At 39.3% G+C, this 16,073-nt stretch overlaps 1 protein-coding gene across 1 annotated transcript in view; it reads left to right on the top strand.

The window, feature by feature from the left end:
* Positions 1-15,084, top strand: part of dennd2c (DENN domain containing 2C) — a 67,178-nt gene extending 52,094 nt beyond the window's left edge. Inside the window, exons 14-19 of the mRNA XM_016992998.2 lie at positions 2,716-2,893; positions 3,605-3,646; positions 8,675-8,780; positions 9,748-9,987; positions 11,018-11,104; positions 12,742-15,084. Coding sequence (XP_016848487.2) covers positions 2,716-2,893; positions 3,605-3,646; positions 8,675-8,780; positions 9,748-9,987; positions 11,018-11,104; positions 12,742-12,773 — 685 coding nt within the window. The 3' untranslated portion in view covers positions 12,774-15,084. The remainder of the gene's footprint in view (positions 1-2,715; positions 2,894-3,604; positions 3,647-8,674; positions 8,781-9,747; positions 9,988-11,017; positions 11,105-12,741) is intronic.
* The last annotated feature ends 989 nt before the right edge of the window (positions 15,085-16,073 follow it).

The raw sequence follows: 16,073 nt of genomic DNA, 5'->3' as shown, positions 1-16,073 counted from the left end.
TTCATGTTCTTTGACTCTTGTTTGGGCGCTGCGTTTGGTGGTCCCTATGTAGACTTGTCCACAGCTGCATGGTATCCGGTAGACTCCTGCAGAAGAGAGAGGATCCCTCTTGTCCTTCGCTGACCGTAGCATTTGTTGGATTTTCTTCGTGGGTCTGTAGATAGTTTGTAGGTTGTGCTTCTTCATCAGCTTCCCTATGCGGTCAGTAGTTCCCTTGATGTATGGTAAGAACACCTTTCCTCTGGGTGGATCTTTGTCTTGACTTTCATGGCTTGTTCTTGGCCTTGCAGCTCTTCTGATGTCTGTGGTGGAGTATCCATTGGCCTGTAGAGCCCAGTTTAGGTGGTTGAGTTCACCTTGGAGGAGGTGAGGTTCGCAGATTCTTTGTGCACGGTCTGTCAGGGCTTTGATTGTGCTCCTTTTTTGACTTGGGTGATGGTTGGAGTTTTTATGAAGGTATCTATCTGTGTGTGTAGGTTTTCTGTAAACTGTGTGGCCCAATTGTTGATTGGGTTTGCGGATGACCAGAACATCTAGAAATGGCAGTTTTCCTTCCTTTTCTTTTTCCATGGTGAATTGGATGTTTGGGTGGATGCTGTTAAGATGGTCCAGGAACTTGCTGAGTTCTTCCTCTCCATGGCTCCAAATTGTGAAGGTGTCATCTACGTATCTGAACCAAACAGTTGGCTTTTTTGGTGCTGTTTCTAGGGCCTGTTTTTCAAAGTATTCCATATAGAAATTTGCTACTACTGGGCTGAGAGGGCTCCCCATGGCCACTCCATCCTTCTGTTCATAGAATCCAGTGTCCCACTGAAAGTAGCTAGTGGTGAGGCAATGGTGAAACAGGGCTGTGATGTCTTCTGGGAAGTTTTGTTTGATTAGTGTGAGGGTGTCAGCTACTGGGACTTTGGTAAAAAGGGACACCACATCAAAGCTGATCAGGATGTCCTTGGTGCTTAGATTGAGGTTGCTGATCTTTTCTATAAAGTGTGTAGAGTCCTTGATATAATGTGCAGTGAGCCCAATGTGGGTTTGTAGCTGTGTAGCCAGAAATTTTGCCAGGTTGTAAGTCGGCGATCCAATGGCACTTACAATGGGTCTGAGTGCGATGGAGTCCTTGTGGATTTTGGGGAGTCCGTAAAGCCTGGGTGGGAGGGCTTCTGATTTGACCTCTGATTTGAACCTCACCTCCTCCAAGGTGAACTCAACCACCTAAACTGGGCTCTACAGGCCAATGGATACTCCACCACAGACATCAGAAGAGCTGCAAGGCCAAGAACAAGCCATGAAAGTCAAGACAAAGATCCACCCAGAGGAAAGGTGTTCTTACCACACATCAAGGGAACTACTGACCGCATAGGGAAGCTGATGAAGAAGCACAACCTACAAACTATCTACAGACCCACGAAGAAAATCCAACAAATGCTACGGTCAGCGAAGGACAAGAGGGATCCTCTCTCTTCTGCAGGAGTCTACCGGATACCATGCAGCTGTGGACAAGTCTACATAGGGACCACCAAACGCAGCGCCCAAACAAGAGTCAAAGAACATGAAAGGCACTGCAGACTTATTCAACCAGAGAAATCAGCCATAGCAGAGCATTTGATGAACCAGCCTGGACACAGAATACTATTTGAGAACACAAAAATGCTGGACCATTCTAACAACTATCATGTCAGACTACACAGAGAAGCCATTGAAATCCACAAGCATGTGGACAACTTCAACAGAAAGGAAGAAACCATGAAAATGAACAAAATCTGGCTACCAGTATTAAAAAAGTCAAAAATCAGAACAGTAAATAAAAAGCAATACTCTGAAAACAGAGGATTTCCAGACATGAATCAACCAAGGGCAGTTAACGACTCTAAACAAAGGATGCCCCAGAGGCAGGAAGAAGACAGCAGATAAGCTTTTCAATGCTAATTAAAGTGATTAACTACACAACATTCACACTGACCTCTCTCACCCTAGACTTTCCACAGATATATATTAACCTCTTTGCTTAGTTTTCTCCATACCTCACAACCTCTGAGGATGCCTGCCATAGATGTGGGCGAAACGTCAGGAGAGAATGCTTCTGGAACATGGCCACACAGCCCGAAAGACATACAACAACCCTGTGATCCCGGCCATGAAAGCCTTCGACAATAAGTTAAGGTTCTGTTTCCTGGTTTTGAACCATTTGTCTTGCAAAAAGCTTGTACTTTTTCTTGTTGGTGCATATGCAGACATCAGAAAACACAACCTTCAGATAATACAAATTCTGGAATATTAAGGCGGTACTATGAATTTCAGAAACCTTTATACAGGCAGTCCCCAAGGTACGAACAATTAAATTTGTATCTTTTTAAAATAATTTTTATTGAAGTTTTCAAGTAGGTTACATAAAAGGGGCAGGATACGAATCTTATAAAAAAGGAAAGGGATAACAAGGAAAGGGAAGTAACTATGGGCATACTAAGGTTAATTTCTCTTGCTTTCTGTTGTCTTAGCCCCATTCTTAACTATGAGGGTTTTTTTGTAAGTCGGATGTTTGTACCTCGGGGACTGCCCTGTAACTGCGATGTATTAGCAGTTTTTAACCAAAAATCCGAATAATCGTGTCCCACTGTATAGTTCTGTGTGATGAATTGTATTCATTAGTCTAAAGATTTTTTTCCATTACACCATACACTAATAAATATATAATTGTGTTATATTTTCTGCTTACAGCACCTTGTCCAAATGTGGCCATGCTGTGGTTGCAACGCTTTACCCATTCACTTGGCAACACACCTATATTCCTGTTCTTCCAACTTCCATGATAGACATTGTCTGCTCACCCACCCCATTCCTGATTGGGATTCTCTCCTGCTCCTTACCCCAGCTCCAGGATTTACCTATAGAAGAGGTGAGTCCTGAAAAGACTTTGAAATGGAATGCAAGAGATATTGACATCAAAACATTGAGGTGGAGACTGAGGATTTATGGCAATGTGTATATGACCTATTCAATTTAGCAAACTTTTTTATTCTATCACTGAATTGTCATTTATACATTGGTATAATATACTAGTTGAATATTTCTTTTTCTTTCACTGATAGAGCTGTTTTTCCAAGGTCCCATTCATGTAACCAAGCAGGACTTGTTAAACATCTGAAATGCCTAAATGCTGATTTGATGACCTTTCCCTAACCTTTTTTTTTTCATTTGGAACATACTGATTTTCTCATATATCCTTCCTTCCCTTCCCAAGAGACTGCAACTGAAGTGAAAGCTATAAAACAATACAGTTTGCCACATTTCTGATGGCCAACCATCAATGAAAACTGTAGTAATAGGAAGTGTTGCGTTGGGTGACCTCTTCTGTGTCAGCCTAGAGAAGTTACTTTCATAAACTTTGTTGAGTGGGGGGATTCTAGACCTGTTTGTTATCCAATAAAAGCAAGTATTCTCAGCTCCGATTAACTGTTGTATGCAGTCAAACCACTATTCAACTTAACCATGCAGAAGAAGCTGGCCATAAGAATCAGTATAGTGGTTGGGAGTGTTTGAAGGACTTGAGGAATTTAGGCATTTGATCCTGCATACAATAATAATGTATCTTTTCCTTTTTCCTTAGGTACTGATTGTTGATCTCTGTGGTGATCGATTTTTGCAACAGGTAAATAAAATGATATCTACTGATTATTTTGTAGACAAGTTGACCTTTTTTTTTCCTGAATGGTGCCATTCAGTCATGGTGATAAATATACGAAAGAAAACTAATGGCCGCACTTGGACATAATACAACCATAACTAGAACTGTTGTCTAGATTTAAATATAGATGAGGGCAACTAAAATGATCAAGGGTCTGGAGAACAAGCCCTCTGAGGAGCGTCTTAAAGAAATAGGCATGTTTAGCCTGCAGAAGAAAAGGCTGAGAGGAGACATGATAGTCTAGATTTAAATATAGGAAGAGGAAGTAAGCTAGATGGAGCTGTGATGTTGGGTTTAATTCTGTTGTGCTGTTTCCCTGATTTAAGTGCCCCCCCCCCAAATAGTGTTTTGTGTGAGAAAGGACTATTTCTCATTACTTTTTTTTTAAAATATGTTTTTATTGTAGATATCAGCGAAACAACAACAAAATCCATCAACATACACACCAATTACATATTCTCGGTAACATTACACTTGTTAGTTCCACTTTTATCTCCCACTTATGTCCAGTAGTTTTTCACCCCTCCCCCCTCCCCCTCCCTCTGGGAACAGTACTTTCTTCCATTCAGATATTATTTTAATTGATCAATCGTAAGTAGAGAATGATTCAATTCTTTATATTTTCTTTGTCCTTTGACTCTATCTATCAATCTTCCCCATTTCAGATCCCAATTCTTTTTGATTCGGCCTGATATATATTTAGTTCTCCTTTCAAGGATATAATCTTGAAGCATAAAATCAGCTAGGTATTCATACCATTTTTTAACTTCCCATTTTGTTTGTTCTTTCCAACCCAAGGCAACTGTTGCTTGAGCGGCAACTAACATGTATTTTATGATTTCCCCCCAGTCCTTAGTAATTTTATTCTTATCTAATTTCTGGATGAAGAATTCTTTATTTTTCAAAATCAATTTATGTCCTGTTAAATCTTCCATTTCCTTCTTTACCTTGTTATAAATTTTTTGCACTTTATCCCATTCCCACCACATATGAATATATGAGCCAGTTATCCCACATCCGTGCCAACACAATTTTGTGGTTGTTTTAGTTATATAAGCCAATTGGATTGGGGTTCTATACCATTTAGTCAGTATTTTCCTTTGGGTTTCTCTTATCCTTATCTGCTTGATTTTTTTAATTGAGTTGATCCAGTATTCGATATCAGAGTCGTTAATATTCATGTCTTCTTTCCATATCTCAGCCAATGTTTGTTTCAATTTATATTGTTTTTCAATTAATATCTTATAAATAAAACCCATCAGGCCTTTTTCCTTTTCTAATTTCCATTTTAAAATTTGGTCAAAATCTGTTTCTGGACCTTCCTTTTTCTTCCAATTCATAATCCTTTGTTTCAGTCCACTCCAAAGAAGCCAGTTACTTTGCCCACAAATGTCTTTTATCATTTCCCAATCCTTGATTGTCCCATCTGGGTTTAAGAGGTCTTTTATCAATTTCATTCCATTTTGTTTAAAATTTGTTATCGCTTTACCAAATATCTGTTCCTTTTTATTATTTAAAAACTCTATTGGGAGTATATCTACTTTATTTATTGGCAGTTTACCTTGCCATTTTTTCCAACACTCCATGGCCCTCCTTTAATTTCTTTTAGAATTTTATTATCTACCCATCCTTTTAAACATAGGCAATTGTGCCATCCGTTTATTGTTTTTTCGATTCTGACCCATCTTCTTGAGTCATCAAAATCTAATTCAAACAATCTTGTTAGTTGACAGGCTTCATAATAGTCTTGTAGATTGGGTGCCCCCCATCCTCCGTGCTGTTCTGAGGAATAGAATACTGAATTGGGAATTCAATTTTTATTTCTACCTGTTATCCAGGTTTTTATTGAGTTGTCCCATTTCTTAATTATTTTACTGGGGATACTATATGGAAGGGCTTGAAATAGGAATAGAAATTTGGGGAGAATCATCATTTTAACTATCTTAATTTTGTTTGATATATCCCAGTTCCGATTATTCCAATTACGAATTTTATTGTTTACTTTTTTCCATAAATGGTTATAATTTAATTGAATTATATTGTTTAAATTTTGGGGAATATAAACGCCTAAATATTTTAACTTCTTTTCTCCTAATCTTATCCCAGATATGGTCTGTATTTCTTTTAACTCTTCTATTTCTCATTACTAATGAAATTACTGGGGTCAAATTACTCATTGCTTTCATTAAGACATTGCACTCATTCATAGCTTAGTGTTCAAAAACAAGTCATACAACTTGCACACTCCCTCTGTTGTCTCCTCCAATATGGCCATAGAGTCATGAACAAAAACTTCTCATGTTTTTGATCAACCACAATTTAGTGTGTTGTTCAAACCAAAAGTTGTAGTTACGTTTAACTGTGGTCAGCTGGACCAAAACAGCTTCATGGATTAAGGCTTGAAGTTTACTTGTTCCTACCAACTATTGCTCAGATTAGGTCACATTTTGTCCAGAAACAAAAGCTTCCAAAGACTTCTTCTAATTACAAACAAAAAACATAAACATGTTCAGGACACATGCAGTGTAACATGTAGTTTGGCTCTTAGAAAGCTCTCTCTTTTGTCTCTCTTCCTTATTTTCTGCATTTCCTTCACACAATACTTTTCCTCTTTCATTGTCTAGACAGCCAGAGCTTCCTGTGGACAACTATTCTTAAAATAATGCCCTCATGATGTCAATCTCTGGTGTTACTTACTAACTAAAGCTGCTGCACTCACAGGCAAAGCAAGCAGAGATTGACAAACTTTTTTGTGTAACATTCCACAAAAGCAGAAGTAAATGTTGTTGTTCCCCTTTGTGGTTCTAACATATGCTTCAAATTCAGAATTACCTTTAGCCTTGGAGATACTTGGACATTCCTTTCCTATTACAGTAACTACTATTGTAGTGTTTCAGAACAGGGATATAGGAAGCAGCCTTGTACTGAGTGAGACACTTGGTCTGTCTAGCCCTTTACTATCATCTCTGACTGGCATTGGCTTTCTCAGAGATTTTACCTCCCCTATTGTACTTGCAGATTTAAAGGATTGAACCTAGAGCTTTCTGCATGCCAAACATATGATCTAGCACGGATCCTTCATGTGTTAAAGAGAAAACTATCTCCATATTGTTGTTGTTTTTATATAGCCATCAGTGAATGTATCAGATTCCATATTGTGGTATAATTTTTGTTTGGCCAAGCATAAAATCAAGGTAAGTTTTCAAAACCTCTGAAGTCCTGCCAAGACATTTTAAAAAGCAAGAGAAAAGGAAGAGAAGAAGTGGACTGTGACTTGCAATGTCATAGTGTGCATGTTGTCATAAGATGTAATGGGTCTGCGGGCTCTCATACTGGGCCATTATGTTTTTCAGTTTCATTTTGAAAAGCTGCTGAGAGTGTTAGGAAAAGAATAAAAAGCAATGTATTTTGGATTCCAATAAGGTGAAAATGCAATACCTTCAGAAAATGAAAATGTTTAGATCTCCTTCAGTATACATAGCATTTTACATAGCAACATAAGCCAAAATCAGACCTGTGCCTTGAGGAATTTCACATTCCAAATATAGACAGCGACTGAAGTGTGAAGAGAGGGGAATAAATGAGAGAGAGAGAGAGAGAGAGAGAGAGAGAGAGAGAGAGAGAGAGAGAGAGAGAGAGATGAGAATATGGATTGCACAGGAGCAAAAACTGGTGCTCTGATTTTATGCTTTCTTTAAAAATAAATATGAAGGGATTAGGCCAAAGATTTCTTGGAGGAACTAACTTTTGGGCAGGGATATAAATGTTGGCAACATAAAGAGATGTGTATAATATGAAAATTATACACAATAAGGAGAATGTTACGGAAACAGGAACTCACAAAACAGAACTGGAAGCAGTTTGCTGGTCTACAGCATGTCTGTGTGGCTGATAGAGTTGTGTTCTTCCATCTTAAGCAATCTCATGAAAGCTATAAAAGGCCTCAAGAGGGACTTGAATCATGTAATCCTCCAGATGTTGTGGACTACAACTGCCAGCAGCGTAGCCAACACAATGTGATGAGGAATTCTGAGAATTACAGTTTAGCAACATCTGCAAAGTCATATGATTCCCACCTCTGCTCTAGTGTCTTTGCTATCTTGCTATCATCTATCAGTATGATCAAGCAAAATCTCCCCTCTCTCTTCTCATTGTTCTGACCTGCTCTTGAAAATTAGAAAAATTGATAATAGTATATAGATCTAGGATAATAATAATAATAATAATAATAATAATAATAATAATAATAATAATAATAATGGTTTGGATCATTGATGTCGCCATACCAGGTGACAGTTGCATTGACAAAAAACAACAGGAAAAACTCAGCAGCAGGTGGTCCCGGTGGTGATTGGCACATTGGGTGCTGTGCCAAAAGATCTCAGCCAGCATTTGGAAACAATAGACATTGACAAAATCACAATCTGCCAACTGCAAAAGGCCACCCTACTGGGATCTGCACGCATCATCCGAAAATACATCACACAGTCCTAGACACTTGGGAAGTGTTCGACTTGTGATTTTGTGATACGAAATCCAGCATATCTATCTTGTTTGCTGTGTCATACAATATAATAATAATAATTTGTTTTTATTCTGCCCTATCTCCCCGAGGAGACTCAGGGCAGATTCCAGCAATCACAACCACAAAGGCAAACATTCAATGCCTTAAAAACCGGATCTTCACCAGCTCTGAGATATTTTTAACTTGGTTTAGTTTTTGTATTTTCACAACTAGAAGTGAGTTTCTGTTGTAGTTTTGTCTATTTCTGCAATTTTTAAAAATTCTGATAATGTCTTTATGGAGCAGTATGTTGGTTTTAATTTGTTTCATTCTTTTCATTTTATATGGTCGCAAGGCACACATTACATGTTGGAATTTTTTCTGCATGGTAGCTAATGAAATGAATTACTGTAACATTTTATTCCACTTTTAAACACAGCAGTGTAATCATCATTGTTCACTTTTCTTCCTGCTTTTGTATTTTAAAGGTTTCAGATGAGGACGAAATTCTACCTCACAAACTACAAGCTGCACTCATACAAATTTTGGAAGAAAGGAGTGATATCTTGTCTCAGGAGCGGACTTTTACACAAGGTGACTGCATTAGAGAATTATGCCTGGATAACTTAATTCTGACTTGAAAGTTCCTGTGTAAATTCAAGAATTCTTAAAATACATTTAAGAGATGATTTAGATGATTGATATATTAGTACCTCCCAGTTAGATTTGGATTGTCTATATAGAAATATATAAATTTTGTGTAATGTTTAAAAGGGGAAGAGGGGATGATAGTGAAATATAGTAAATGTTTGCCTATACAACAGTAACTTACAAATCCAATAAAACTGTTAGTTTTATTAAGTAATAACTAAAATTAGATAAAATATTCAAAACAATCTGATAAGAATAATAAAGTCAGACTTTTAATGGTGAAGAGCTGGGAGATAAGACAAGAAGAACATAGGACAACTCAAGAAGATACGAAGACTGGACTTAAAGTTAGAGGGCAATATTTATCCTCTCTTTGTTATAAAGAATATGTAGAATTTTTAATATTTTGAAGAATGTGCGTAATTTTAACTGATATTTAGAAACAGAGGTCTCAATTTTAACTTTGTACAATACCCTCCTTTTTCCGATCCCCTCCCTCTCCCTCTCCGCCACACTAGATAGTTGTAAAGACTTGGTGTCTGGAATCAGATCCCCATGGGTACAGTGAGGCCCACTGTGGTGCTTTACAAAAGAGAAGTAGTTTCCTGTCCTCCTAGACATCCGTTCTCCTGCTCTACATGCAGTCTTTATGTTGGTTATGTGTCTGTATTTTATTTACTTTTTGGATGCAATTATTTTATCAGCTATGACTGTTATTTTGGTAGATCATAGAATCATAGAATCATAGAATAGTAGAGTTGGAAGAGACCACATGGGCCATCTAGTCCAACCCCCTGCTAAGAAGCAGGAAATCGCATTCAAAGATCAGGTTCTGTAGGTTTTGTGAAGGAGTAGAGGCTGTTGTCCATCTAGAAGAGAGATGTGATTCCTTTCTATTGTTTTCTAATAGGTGAAGTGACTCTGGACTCTCTTGTATCTGAGGCCTTTGTTCGCTTCTTCGTGGAGATTGTGGGGCACTACTCCTTGCACATGCATGTCACTGAGAAAGGGGAGCGGGTATTCCAGCGGGAACCCTTCCGGAAATCCCACACCTCTCGCAATGTGCGCCATTTCCTTGAAATTTTCATGGAAACACAAATGTTTGCTGGTTTCATACAGGACAGAGAGCTCCGGAAAAGTGCCGTTAAAGGTGAGATCTACCAAACTCAGCTTTACATTTCTCTTCATGGCAAATAAAAAATTGGATAAAACCCAAGTGCTTTTAAGTAAAGGTAAAGGTATTCCTCTGACATTAAGTCTAGTCGTGTCGGACCCTGGGGGTTGGTGCTCATCTCCATTTCTAAGCCGTAGACACCTCCAAGGTCATGTGGCCAGCATAACAGCATGGGGCACCATTACCTTCCTGCCGAAGCAATACCTATTCATCTACTCACATTTGCATGTTTTCGAACTGCTAGGTTGGCAGAAGTTGGTGCTAACAGCGGGAGCTCACCCCACTCCCCGGATTTGAATTGCCAAATGCCATTATGCTTATAGAATGTCCTCTGGAAGGTATTTCTGCCTTCATTCCATTTTCTTGGAAAGTTTTATACACTCCTGACAATGTTGGTAGTTCATTGCCAGCACAACCAAAAGCATTTTTGATAAACTTGTCTTGGGAAAAAATGAAATTACAGAGTAGTTTATTAACTTCTTAAAGGTGCCCCAGTTGCCTTATTTTCTTTTAACATGTCTTTAGCCACACAGCAAATGTCAACAGATGTTGTTGCAAAGATTCATTGTAGATAATCTGTGTAACATTTTAAATATATATATATACATTAACATGATTTCAAAAAATAAGATTGGCTTTATTTTAGTTTTTAAAAGCTCAGCTAAGTAAACATATCAGAATGATGGAAAGAAGTCCTTTCTTTTCCCTCTTGATGTGGAGATAACAAACATTAAATTCAGCATCACACAAATGTATGTTACAAAATGTACAGATATCCGTTATCAAACATATAGATATATATGTACAAAACTGGTATTTGCATCTTGAAGCCTGTGTATAATTGGCACAATGTATGTGGCATCATTCAGAGTTTCATGCTGTTGTTTTTCAGAAGACCTTTCTGTGTAGTGTATGTGTATGAACATAATTCATACTGTATTTAAAAAGAAGAAATATGCAGTTCCTGAAATAAGTATGTTTCTAAGTGATGCTTTTCTTTCTTCAGGATTGTTTGAGGTCCGTGCCTTTGAATATTTGCAAACCATTCCAGAGTCTGAGCCGAGTGGGATGAATAAAATCCTTCGTAGTCTGGGTAAGTCAGGCTAAGGTTGACTTGCCTGTGATCTGTATAGCAACCAGCTCAAGAAGCATTGCCAGGCTGTGCTATGACAGGAAATTGAACAACCTGTTTTAAAATCATAGAATTGGAACTCACCACCAAGGCCCCTGGCAGTTCAGAGGTCCCATAGCAAAATGATACCTGAGACTTGTCCACCTCTGAAGGGCTTTTTCTCTCAGGAAGCTCTTTGTAATGTTTAGTCAAAAAATCTCCTTCATATAATGAACTGAAAAGTTTAGTGACCATTCTTTGCAAATTTGTCTCCTTAACACCACTGTTTGTTCTCCTAGCATGAGGGTGAGAATTAATAAAAGGTTCAGAAACCACAAAGAGAAGGGCACACACACCCTTCTGCTCCACACTACTCCCCATGAATTTTTAATTTTTGATTCTTCTTACTCAAAATGCCCTCCTGCAGCCCCTGAGAGTATCTTGAGAGGCAATTTTGATGCATTTTCCCTGCACCTCCACCTTTTTAGCTTTGGAAAAGGCCATTTTCAATAGGGAAGTGAAAGGAAAGTCATGTCTTAGAAATAGCTACTATTCAATTCTCAGCTATACCTTCACAAACAAGATTCATCAGTATTTTTTTCAGGACGCACCTCTTTCCCCTTTCAAGTTCTTCTTTCTTGATTCTGAAAGTTTAAAAAAATAGAGTATTTGATACCCTCCCCCTTTTAATAGCAAATAACAAGGTCCATGGTATGATAAATTTAATATTAAAATAATCCTCTTTGAACACTATGAGACTTTCTTCTAGTAAGCATGCATAGCATGGCACAGCATGTTAGAATGTTGCCCTACCCAATTTTTCTTTTTCAGCTGATACCTAGCATTGTGTCGCTCCTGGGTCCTACTAAGAATACTCAATCTTTATTGAGCTTTGAGGGCATTTGGAGGTTGTTTGTACTTTGAATACACCATGCTTCACCAACATGCCCTCATATTGGTATTTTCTTTCTTGGGAGTCCAGTTTTGGCTCCTTATGGCATAGTAAGCAACTATTTGGGTTTGCTGTTCAAGGAAGTAAGTAGGGCCTGAAACAAAATATTATTCCGGAGCAGTGCAGCCAGTGCTCACAGAACAATATATGTTCTCAAAACCAGTGTTGCCACTATTAGTTTTGAGAGAAAATTAAGCCTAAGTTTATCTTGGATGTGCAGAACTAGTTGTGAAATTTGTTGGACCTTAACCTAAAAAGCTGCATTTGATTTATCTATTATTATTATTATTATTATTATTATTATTATTATTATTATTATTAGGTTGCTGTGAGTTTTCCAGGCTGTATGATCATGTTCCAGAAGCTTTCTCTCCTAACGTTTCGCCCACATCTGTGGCAGGCATCCTCAGAGATTGAAATGAAAGCCTTCGACAATATTATTATTATTATTATTATTATTATTATTATTATTATTATTATTATTTTATTTCTTACCCACCTCTTCTTATGGCTCAAGGCGAGTTACAACATAGTTCAAACACATAATCATTGTAAAGATTCTATAAATACATATACTAAAATGTATTTCTGTAATGTGCAAGTGGCAACAAGGGAAAGATTAAACATATAATCAACTTGTAAATCTATCTTTTATATATATATTTAGGTAGCAAAATGAAGTTTCTGCAAAAGAAGTAAGAAGTCCACTGCAGAATTGCTGCTAAGCATGGATTACAGTTCCTAATCTGTCGTGACAAGGGGCATTCCATTGCCTGTCATTATGGTGTCAGATCGGATTTATGGGATGCAGCTCAAGATGAGCTTCAAGCAACTGGAAAAAAGTGCACCAGATCTGAGTGGAATTATGGATCTTTGCTTTGCCTGGTCCTACTGAAGTATTACCAGGAGAAACTAGGCTTCCAGTTATAGAACTGGTCCATAATGGGGAACTTGGTTAACTCTGTGAACTATGTCTTTGTTTATGCTGCTTGGCCTAAAGAATTTCTCGTGTCACTCATTGCTTGAGAGGGTTCCTTGTAGTTCAAGGACTAAGTTGATACAATTAAAAAAGAAGAATGTGCCCAGAAAGAAGATATTTTTCCACAGCTATCACATAGCACTATGGATATTTTTTTCACAAGAAAATGTTCCTTAAAACTGGAAAGGCAAACCTCTTGAAGATGTTTCTCCGTCCTCATCTGCAAAAGTAGCCCTGTAAAGTTCACTCCGCTATTGGCCTAGTTTGTGCCATTATCTGTTTCATCATTACTTTTAGTGATGTGTTGCAAAGCTGTATATTTTGTAGATAGGGAAAGCAAAACTATAACATCCTTTATTTGTCCTTTTTTATACTATAAGACTTAGCCTGTGTTATCTGTTTTGAATATACATGTTCTTTGACCTTTTTACAAGATCATCTCTACTACATCAAAGGACATACCTCACACAAAACTGGTGTTAAACTGTCAGGAGAATGTAATTTGATCCCAGTGGGGAACATCAATAAGTTCTTTTAAAAATGCAGAACGTAAATGAGCTTATTGTTTAATGCAGAAAGTTTGTAAAAAATTGAGTTTCTTATAGTTGCATTTTGCTGTGAAACCTCAATGGGTTAGAAAAACTTTCTGGGTGCATTGTACCACTGATTTATCATAGCTGAACATTACCTGCTTTTGTAGTCACTATTATAGGAAAGAAACCAGCGTAGCCCCCTTCAGTTGTTCTCATGGTTTGTACACCATCTGAAATAACTGTTTTAAAATGGCAAATACCCATGCCATGCATTTAGTCAAATACAGTGCATGGCATCATTGTTCTTGGTGGACTTACTCCAGTTGCTTCTGTGGATTTGTTTTCCAGTGGATCTTCATTGTATGTTTACATGTAGCAAATAGACTCAAATGTAATGCACAGTTCTGTTGTTCAGCCATGGAGTGAGTAAAAAAAATGTCCCTAGAAGAGGAATTGTTTTGACACTTTGATATGCTGATATATTGGATTATCCTTTCTCTGCAGTGCAGCCAAATTGGCCTCTCAGTTTGGGTGATGAATTGATGTACAGGTAGACTGCCTGTATCTGAAAGGTGCTGCATAGAGATTAGGAATAATCCTGGCAGAACATAAGGAGAATTTTTTTTTTCATGATATGAAGACATGAGAGAAATTTCACCATGAATTGGAATTAATGCATATAATCTGAACTTCCCCCTGTGTTTATAGTATTTCACCAGAATGAATTGCTAAAACCTTGGGACAGAAGGTGTTTCAGATTTAGGAAATGTTTTCTTTCTTGGTATAGTTGTACAAAACAAACCACTGACTCTTGTGTAGATTTACTCAGTGCTAAGGCTCTCTAAATCCAGTGGGATTTGTACCCAAACAAGTGCTTCTAAGAGTTCAGCCTTAAGCTAAGAGTAAATACCACAATCTGAATGATCTTCTGAGTAAACGTGCTGAGTAAATCATGCTGTTGCGTGTGAGACCTAAACACAAATGGAAATAATTTTCTGTTTCAGAATCTTGGGCCGGCCTAGCTTGCTACTACAATTTTGTTTCGAATGTGTTTTCCTGCTGCTCTTCCATAGACAGGCATATTACTGAGAAAGCAAGACTTGAGTCAATGATTTTAAAGTATGTATTAGCACTTGAACAATTGCACTTGATCAGAAGAGCAGGAAGAAGCACCTTATTGGTTCTGTTATTCAGGTCCTCCCTTGGGTTAGTTCAGCCCCTAAAATGTATAACCTAATTTTTATAATTCCAGCCATACTGTTTCTCACTCCCTTATCTTTCCTTCACTTCTGGTAAAAATACATGTTCCTTCTGGTCAGTGTTTTGTCCTTTTCCTCTGTACTTCCTTTGTCTTTTATACAGCCTGTTTTCTGCATTCTGGATAAAGCCATATTCTGTGGTGTGCAGATGAAACCAAAACTTTAACATACAGTATCAGAATTGTAATAAATTGTGTTCCCTTTTGAAACTGGTTCAAATAAAATGTACTGGAATTTTGTGTATGGCATTGAATCTCTTGGTCCTGAAAATCAGTGCTCTTCACACCTTTGGTCTCCCGAAAAGGCCCATCAGAGTAGGAGTGGGGGCTGTCCTTCATTGCTTCATTGGAAATATAATGTAAGTGTTTAAAAGGGTGGTGATCGGTTAATATCCGAGAGCTGTAGTTTGTGCAGAATTGTGGGGGCTGTAGTTTTACAAAGTCCTTAATCTTCTCTCCCAGGGTCTTTAGCTTTCTCTGTCAAAAACTGCAACTCTCATGATTCCACAACATTGCACTGTGGCAGTCAAAGTGGTGGCAATCTGAATTAATTCTACAGTGCGGGTCCACCCGTTGTACATTGCTGTCCAGCAGCCCCGATCTGTCAATTGTTAATAACCAGGGCCGGCCGGAGATATTTTTTGATGTAAAGCGGGGGCGCTGAAAAGCGCCCCCGCCACCGGCGCCCTGGCCCCGCCCAGCGTGCCCTGGCCCCGCCTCCCACGCTGCGTGGGAGGCGGGGCCAGGGCGAATAGTGAGGGGGCGGGGCCAGAGTTGGCCCCGCCCCCCGTGCCCTGGCCCCGCCTCCCACGCAGCGTGGGAGGCGGGGCCAGGGCACGCTGGGCGGGGGGGCGGCGTCAGAGCTGGCCCCGCCTCCCACGTTACCCCCGCTCGCCCGTCTGGCCTTGTGTAGCAGGCCAGACTCAGCGGAGGTTTCTCCAGGCCGCGATTGCGGCCTGGAGGAACCTCCGCTGAGTCTGGCCTGCTACAAAAGGCCAGACGGGTGAGCGGGGGTAACGTGGGAGGCGGGGCCAGCTCTGACGCCGCTCCCCCCCCCCCCCCCCGCCCAGCGTGCCTTGGCCCTGCCTCCCACGCAACGTGGGAGGCGGGGCCAGGGCACGCTGGGCGGGGGGGGCGGCGTCAGAGCTGGCCCCGCCTCCCACGTTACCCCCGCTCGCCCGTCTGGCCTTGTGTAGCAGGCCAGACGGGCGAGCGGGGGTAACGTGGGA

The sequence above is a fragment of the Anolis carolinensis genome, chromosome 4 (genome assembly GCF_035594765.1).
Source record: "Anolis carolinensis isolate JA03-04 chromosome 4, rAnoCar3.1.pri, whole genome shotgun sequence".
Classification (NCBI taxonomy): Eukaryota; Metazoa; Chordata; class Lepidosauria; order Squamata; family Dactyloidae; genus Anolis; species Anolis carolinensis.
This window is presented reverse-complemented; position numbering and strand designations above follow the sequence as displayed.